This window comes from Rutidosis leptorrhynchoides, chromosome 2, assembly GCF_046630445.1.
Source record: "Rutidosis leptorrhynchoides isolate AG116_Rl617_1_P2 chromosome 2, CSIRO_AGI_Rlap_v1, whole genome shotgun sequence".
In the NCBI taxonomy this organism is placed as follows: Eukaryota; Viridiplantae; Streptophyta; class Magnoliopsida; order Asterales; family Asteraceae; genus Rutidosis; species Rutidosis leptorrhynchoides.
This window is the reverse complement of record NC_092334.1, coordinates 398,204,105-398,213,021: the sequence shown is the minus strand read 5'-3', so window position 1 is coordinate 398,213,021 and position 8,917 is coordinate 398,204,105. Positions and strand designations below refer to the sequence as shown.

The 8,917-nt window shown below is 29.7% G+C and overlaps 1 protein-coding gene across 1 annotated transcript; it reads right to left on the bottom strand.

Moving 5' to 3' along the window:
* Nucleotides 1-270: 270 nt before the first annotated feature.
* On the bottom strand, nt 271-2,550 carry LOC139892208 (uncharacterized). The gene is made up of 3 exons (XM_071875249.1): nt 2,170-2,550; nt 1,418-1,695; nt 271-1,312 (listed from the first exon to the last, which is right to left on the bottom strand). Exons 1-3 carry the CDS (start codon nt 2,429-2,431, stop codon nt 1,007-1,009), a joined length of 846 nt encoding a protein of 281 aa, XP_071731350.1. The 5' UTR covers nt 2,432-2,550; the 3' UTR covers nt 271-1,006.
* Between the last annotated feature and the right edge of the window lie 6,367 nt (nt 2,551-8,917).

The window sequence follows — 8,917 nt, the reverse complement described above, 5'->3', positions numbered from 1 at the left end:
TTATCATTAATAATCTGATATTGTTATAGGAAAAAAAATATTTATTAAATGTTAGTAATTAATGTTTTCATGTCAGGGTGTGTTTGGATGACACTATTTAAGAGCTTATATGAACTTTGTTTGTTAGTACTTATTATTACGCAATTTTTCTCCACGAACCTTGTTCTGATACTAGTTTGATGGGATCAATCCGCTCCCATACCAATTTTGGGATCCGTCACCAACACATCTGATAACACATAATTATGATAAGCCAATAATAAATCAACAAAACATAAAAGTAATAGCATAACATTTTACATAAAAAAAACCTCTTAAACGAGAGTAAAAAACCACGGGACCAACACCCAATTAACTCCACTATAAACGAACAATATTACAAGAATGGACACTCCTCTCAACACTCTTGAACATTATCACGTACCTCTCAACTCTTACACTTCTCACAATGGTAAATAACGATAAAGAAATTAACTCCCATTGTTATTGAATCAGCGACACAACCAAGACGAAGGTAGACGACTCTCATAGACTCTATTTTTCTCTCAACCTCCTTTTCCCCCTTCTTTCTCTTCATACAAATACTACTAATTATAATCAAGCTTCAACTTTGTCTCCAAGTTGCACTTGGTCACCTTGGTCCCCAAGTTGAACATGATCACCAAATTAGTCTTGGTCCTAAGTTGGACTTGGTCACCAAGTATCTCATTACCAAACAAATAATAACACTTCAATTATATATGAATAATATCTAACAGTTTTAACATAATACACCTCACATTTTGTGAGTTGAGACACCTGTTTAAAAGTAAGATATGCTTTTAAGGGGATTGAGCAGAAGGCGAAAACTGAAACTACATTGGCTAGACCAGATATCTGTTAGATCTTCAACAGACAGTACAACCGAAAAAGAATCTTAATACTTCTTCGGATGAAGAAACATGAATGGTTCCAAAAAAAGATGCATTTTATCATCATTAACTTGTTTTAACATACAAATTAAAGTCTACGATTCATGAATATTACGTCGGCCTCTCTCCCTCCAAAATGCCTTATAGAGATCCATACCAAGAAAAAAATTGAGCAAATTCATGCCCAACATACCAAACAAAGCAAGCGGGAGCTCGATACCTTTCTCAAACTTGGAAGCATCTTTGAGTAACTTAACAGTAATCAGCACATGAGATAAAAAACGTGCGAATAAGAAAGTACTTATATTCAAGAACCATTCGATTTTCACAAACTTGCTATTGCCATCACGTAAACCAGCCATCCGTCTCACTTTTCTCACATGAAGAAAGATTGAATGCAACTGTCAATTAATTATTAATTAATCACATTAAAACTAGGTTGACATTCATCACCATAATGAGTACATCTGTTTGACCTTAAAAAAGTCAAAGTCAAATATGCTTACCTCACATATAAGAGTAAGAATGAGGTAATTGATTGTGACATTTCGGTATAGCGCTAGTGTAAAGCATCCGAGAAGTATAAAATGATGCAGCAGGATAGAAGGTATCCATCCACTATATAATCCATACATCAACATATCTAATTGATCGTATGCAAAATAACCGGACGAGATACACAATGCTGAATATGCCCATGGCCATGTAACTTTAACGAGCTGCGAATGCTCAAATAACTCATCTAAACCGTTAGTTGTCAACTGCTTCACCAAAATGAACACCACTGTCAAAAAATTCACCCCTTGTTTACTAACTTTTTTTTATTAAATTAAAATATCTTACTATATTCACTATGTTAGCAACAATGTACAGACTATTTTTACGCCAAAGAAATAAAAAAGGAAGACAAAACTATCTAAAAATACCTAATGCTGCTCAATTTTTGGGGTCATACCTTGTAAAATTTAAAAAGATCATTCCTTTTTGTATATTTAAAATTTACAAAATCTACCCATCTCAAGAATCTTCATAGTTCAAACCCCACAATCATAAGTTCTAAGATTCAGACCCAATTTTCCCCTAATTTTTGAAGCTCAAAAACAACTTATTTGACTTTTAAAAGTCAAAATATCCACACACACAAAAAATTACATATCTTCTGCAGTTTGCAGATCAAGTGAAATACATCAAAGCATGAAGAACAAACTGCGTACTAGTACCATAATATATATACAGATATATAAATTAAATATAATACCTGAAGCAGAGGTTACTGAAGAATGAAGAAGAGAGACACATGTGTTGACCAAAATTGGGTCTTTTGAGATGAATTTACGGCAGACCCAATTTGCAGTTTGGTAGAAAAAGAAACCATAAAGAATTGAAAAAAGCTCCGTACGTTTGTTGAATAGAATTTGGAAGAAAACGGAAACAGCCCACAAAACAAGAGTTGCTGTGAAGAAAAAGAAAGCACCACCATTTCCTGGATTCTTCTTCTTCTGCTGATGATCATTAGCCATGAATTGATCTAATTGTTTTTTATTTTTTCAGGATTTTTGGTTGTTATTGTTGATTGTGTGCGTATGTTGATGTGGCCTTATCTGCAACCGCAAGTTGCCGTTTGTGTATTTCAGTATAAACCGTGTTCTAGAGATTTTTTTTTTTTTTTTTTTTTTTTTCCTGGTATAAAAGAAAAGATTTGTGAAAAAATAGAGAAAGATACAAATGAATCCGTCCTAATATAATCATTTCATTTTGATTTGATTTTTCTGAAATTATTTTTTTTTTTAAAGAGAAGTATTTGGAATCATTAACGTGTGAATAACTCACACACTCGATCATGTGACAACCCAGAAATTTCCAACCAAATTTAAACTTTAATCTTTATATGTTTCCGACACGATAAGCAATATTTGTTAAGTTAAATTGCAAGAATTTTAAACTACGTTCATACATTCATTCAACCTCGACCAAATTCCAACGATTCACGAACCGTTATATATAAATAAATATGTATATATATGTATATATATTATAACTTGAGAATATTAATAAAGTATTAAACGTATAATACTTTACATGAACGTATTTGTTTCAATATGTTTATCGATGGAATTAGAAGATAATATCAAATGATTAATTTATCAGATACATTGTGATATGATTAAGGGTCTATGTTATGAGGTCCACTGTGATTTAAGAAATCTATTCTTTTTTACAACATTCGGAAAATGGTAAAGTGATTTATAAATAAGAATAAATTGTCAATCATTGAGAACTAGACAAAGGATAGTGGAAGATTGAATCTCATAAAGACTCGATTGATCTATTTAGTTTCAAACGTACAAAAACGTTTTCAGTTTAAAAAGAACTTTATTATTAAAACGTATATAACTTTTATAAATATCTAGAACCACTTTTGACAACTCATTACTTAACTAGTATGATAAAGATAACGATATTTATATTTTATTTTATTAAATATATATAACGATTTAAATTAATATTATATATATTTATACGCGTATTATACGTACATAGTTTTATACTTTTACTATACTTAAACTTTACCTTTACTTTATTTTTACTTTACTTTAACTTTAATAATTCACTTTAATAATTCATACTTTAATAATTCACTTTAATAATTCATACTTTAATAATTCACTTTAATAATTCATACTTTAATAATTCACTTTAATAATTCATACTTTAATAATTCACTTTAATAATTCAAAAATCTATTATAAATAGAATTCAATAGGTTTCATTATTTCATAGAAACTTGAAAATATTTTTCTCTAAACTCTCTCAATCGATTTACATATATATATTTACTCCGTATTATTTCAAGATATTATTAGTATACATAAAAATATTACGTCGGAGTGCGGTCCGGGTGATTTCGAAATTGTTTTTCGAGTGGGATTGGATTAAGGAAATTATGGGTTATAGCTATGGAGGTGACTGTGTATGGTTCATGGGTATGCTCATGAGGTCAATATAGTGTTTATCATTTCCGTTGCGTCTACGTACCTTTCCTGCAATATTGAATCTCAATATTGATACGTGAGTACTCATAATTTAACTTTTACATACTAATAGTGTATCCCTGACTAGTGCTCGAGTATATAGGATTATGCATGTTTGTACTTTTGATATTGCCTTTAGTTAGATTATGTTGAATCCTAAATTAGTTATATATGCGACTGAGATAAGGTATAAGATATGCATGTCATTGGAAAGCTAGCGAAAAATTAAGAACTTTTTATTTAGATATCGAATGATTTCGATGAACGGATTTGAAGTTATAGTCCATCGAATTTTTGTATTATTATTAAAAATGATTATTATTATCGTCGTTATTATCGTCGTTCTAGTTTTATCTTATTATTATTATTATTATCTTTATCAATAAAAGGATTTATCATTAAAAATTGTTTTTTTTATTATTATTACTATCGTTATTATCATTAAAGTTATAATTAGTATTATTATTATTATTATCTAATTATTATTATTATTATTATTATTATTATTATTATTATTATTATTATTATTATTATCATTATTATTATTATTATCATTATTAATATATATATCATTATTTAAAAATGGTTATTGTTATTATTATTATTATTATATTATCATTATCGTTAATAATGTCATAGTAATTATCATTATTAGTATTATTGTAATTAAAACTAATATTAGTAACACCTAATTATTTTGATTACTATTATTATCATTATTATGAGCACGATATAAAAGATGATTAAAAGCTATTAAACGAAACGATTAGGAAATAATGAGTAAGAGTATCATGATGAAATTAAAATATTATAAGATATTGATTTAGATAAAATTATCATTCTTATTATTTTTATCATTACTATTATTATTAAAAGTATCGTTAGTATCAAAACTATCATTTTAACAAAAATTATAATTTTAACAAAAATTATCATTTTAATAGAAATGTCATTGTTACTATAAAATATCATTTTTATTATCATTTTAAATAGAATTATTATTTTAAAGATAATATTAAAAATTATCGTAAATATTAAAGTTATCATAATTAGAATTATCGTTTTATCATAATATCACCTTAGTAATTATAAATATTGATATTTTTATAATAATAATAATTATTACAAAATAATACAACTTTTACTTACTAACATTATAGATATTATTTTATCAAATAAATATGTAATACAAACATATTTTACTACGTGTAATAAATTACTTTAATAATACCTATCATATTATCTTTATGATATTAAATGAACCCTGTAAATTTTATTACTTAATATATATAAAAGTATATTTTATTATATAAATTTTAATATAAAATTTTATTTATTAATAAATGAATTATATTATTTACTCTAATAAATCTTTTAAAAATATTTAAAAATATAAAACGACGATATTTAAAATATATTATAATCATGTATAAATTTTGGAAATCATTTTGAGTCAAATTGACTTTTGTTGACTTTTGCATATTAGTCTCGAGCATTAGGATTGTGGTACACTATGACCTGACCTAATTGTTAGACAAATATTGACCAACATATAATTATATATAATTAATTTAGGTTCGTGAATCCGAGGCCAACCTTGCACTAGTTCAATGACGTTATATGTATTTTCACTACGAAATACAGTATGGTGAGTTTCATTTGCCTTTTTACCCTTTATATTTTTGGGCTGAGAATACATGCGCAACTTTTATAAATGTTTTACGAAATAGACACAAGTACGTGAAACTACATTCTATGGTTGAATTATCGAAATCGAATATGCCCCTTTTTATTAAGTCTGGTAATCTAAGAATTAGGGAACAGACACCCTAATTGACGCGAATCCTAAAGATAGATCTATTGGGCCTAACAAACCCCATCCAAAGTACCGGATGCTTTAGTACTTCGAAATTTATATCATGTCCGAAGGAGGATCCCGGAATGATAGGGGATATTCTTATATGTATCTAGTTAATGTCGGTTACCAGGTGTTCAATCCATATGAATGATTTTTGTCTCTATGCATGGGACGTATATTTATGAGAACTGGAAATGAAATTCTTGTGGTCTATTAAAATGATGAAAATGAATGATTATGATAAACTAATGAACTCACCAACCTTTTGGTTGACACTTTAAAGCATGTTTATTCTCAGGTATTAAAGAAATCTTCCGCTGTGCATTTGCTCATTTTAAAGATATTAATTGGAGTCTTTCATGGCATATTTCGAAGAACGTTGCATTCAAGTCATTGAGTTCATTAAAGATTATTATTATTAAGTCAATTTATAGTTGAATAGTGGATATTATGAAATGGTATACATGCCTGTCAATTTTCGATGTAAAGAAAGTTTGTCTTTTAAAAACAAATGCAATGTTTGTAAAATGTATCATATAGAGGTCAAATACCTCGCGATGTAATCAACTATTGTGAATCGTTTATAATGTATATGAACGGGTCCTTTCAGTTGGTATCAGAGCGGTGGTCTTAGCGAACCAGGTCTGCATTAGTGTGTCTAACTGATAAGTCGTTAGGATGCATTAGTGAGTCTGGACTTCGACCGTGTCTGCATGTCAAAAGTTTTGCTTATCATTTCTAGTCGGAAATCATCTACTTATCATCCATAGGAAATTACCTGCTTATCATTATTAGTCTAGACACGTCTTGCTACATTAATTGCATGAGTAGTGTATAGACAAAATTCATATCTTAGCATATCTGCTAAATCATATCTTATCGTATCTGTTACTTTAAACTTTGCCTGACATATCCCGCAAATTCCTCCGTAATCTATAAAATCTTTTGATCTCTATATATAGATATCCTAGGTAAATAGAATACCACCCGATAGCCGAAAAATCATTTTATATCAAAAAATCCTTTATCCAATCGTACAAAATGGAATTTGTCATCAGTTCAAGTCACTCGGATTCCGAAATAGAATCTCACTCAAGCTCCGAAAGCAGTGTGACCGGAATGGATCAACCAATCAGTCATCACCTTTTCTGGATGAATTGGGGATGGGTTCGTAGCCTCCTCAATCATTGGAAACAAGAAGAAGGCGATCATTTCCATCCACCACATTGCCCTCTTGGCGAAGAACCTGAAGCACTTACCGGCGAACCTGTTCGAGACACCATTTTCTCTCTCATTTCTAGGGTATCTCGTCACGATTATATACTACATCAAATTCTAGATTTTATTTATCCGCTCGTTCCGACCGACAATCATCCTGGAATAATAGAAGAAGTCAACGAACTTCGCGCTCGGGTAGTGGCTTTGGAGAATATGGTGCAAAGGTTACAAACACCAGCAGCAGCACCAACAGCATAAATAGTACCCCCATCAGCAACACCAATAGTACTATCACCACCACCAACAACAACATCCACATCCCACACCGCAACATCACAATATGTATCTCAAACATCAACGTCATACGCCCTGTAAATATCCAGGAATATCAACAACAACAAACGATGAAGTATTAATTCATAAACTTCATTGAAGAGATATCTCTGCGGCAGTTATGTAATCTCCAAAATCTTAGAGATTATTTAATTCTGACCGTAAATCGGATGAGTGAACGGAGATGGTAGAGTAGAAACTTTGATCGAAAATGGTGTACGATTTACAAGCTAGAATTGTTTTACCAACAACATCAACAGGACCGTAGCATCATCAACACAGTCAGTGCCGTCAGTATCGTCAGAATCAACAGCACCTGTAACATCACAAACTCTGTCAGTTCAAGAATCATTGTGGACATTATTACGAATCAACAACAAATATATTGTATCAACGAGTTATGAAGTATTAACTCATTTCCAATCGAAAGATTTATATGTATAAATTTTTAAACCATAATAAATCTTCCCGTACTAAGCTATTATGTGTGAATCTTAACTACTCAGTTAATTCATATTACAAATATGCAATGATGTACGTCCTTCGTCCGCAACTTAACCATCGTTAATTACAATCTCTATCTCAATTCAATAAAAAAAATCCAATTTATAATAAATCAAGTGTATTATTCGAATATATGTTTGATTTTACGCTTTCATCATCGATGTACTCGAAACTTTTCAAATAACATCATTCGTACCTTGCGAAGTTCACAAGAATTTCACGAAAACCAACAAATAACAAAGTAATGATTCATAATTTCAATATTATTGAAGAAATACTTATGCAATTTATAAAGTTTTAGGGATTACTCAATTCTAGTTCCAACCATAAAACAAATGAGTTTAATTTAATATTAACTCATTAAATCTATATTACATCTAAAGAAAATATACACATATATTTTCATAAAGACTGTAATAAACCTCTTTTGTACAAAATATTAATTGTGAAATTTTTTTTAACGGGTAGGTAATACCCGAGAGATATATAAATTCACAATTAATATATTACATTTTTCGAAACTGATTCAGCAATCATCAACTATACTCCCTACTTTCACAACAATATCCATTCTTTTGTATAAATCAAAACAACCATACTCATTCAAAATTTAATTACATATTCTGATTTTGAAATCTCAAAATTCAACTTGAGATATGACCAAAATCATCACTCTTAGATCCTTACATCTTTCACAAGCTATATTTTGACTTCAAAACTGTGTTAGAACATCAAATGTATGTTAGCGATTACAATCTGTGTTCAAACCCTTCGAAATTTCTGAAGACACTTCAACTAAGGAACAATCGAGATGATGATCCAACCACATGTTACCCACAGTTATACACCTGAAAAACTCTCAAAACCCAAGTCATAGTTCGACACGTATCCGTGTTAGACCCTTTGGCATTTACTAGCTAAAATAACTTTTCAATTCCGTTTCAAAATAGACAGTTTTGTCACAGCTCCAGCAAGTCATCTTCGACTTCTCAATCAAAAAAAGTCTTATTATAACCTCGATAGATACGTTGCCCTTTCGCCAACGTTACCGGGGAATCGTT

Bases quoted from the DNA above. Each gene is read 5' to 3' on its own strand.
- LOC139892208 (XM_071875249.1), bottom strand. From the start codon at position 2,431: ATGGCTAATGATCATCAGCAGAAGAAGAAGAATCCAGGAAATGGTGGT. The intron at 1,696-2,169 runs GTATTATATTTA...ATTTTTTGACAG, and splicing joins TTCAGTAACCTCTGCTTCAG to TGGTGTTCATTTTGGTGAAG. The intron at 1,313-1,417 runs GTAAGCATATTT...ATTAATTGACAG, and splicing joins TTCTTACTCTTATATGTGAG to TTGCATTCAATCTTTCTTCA.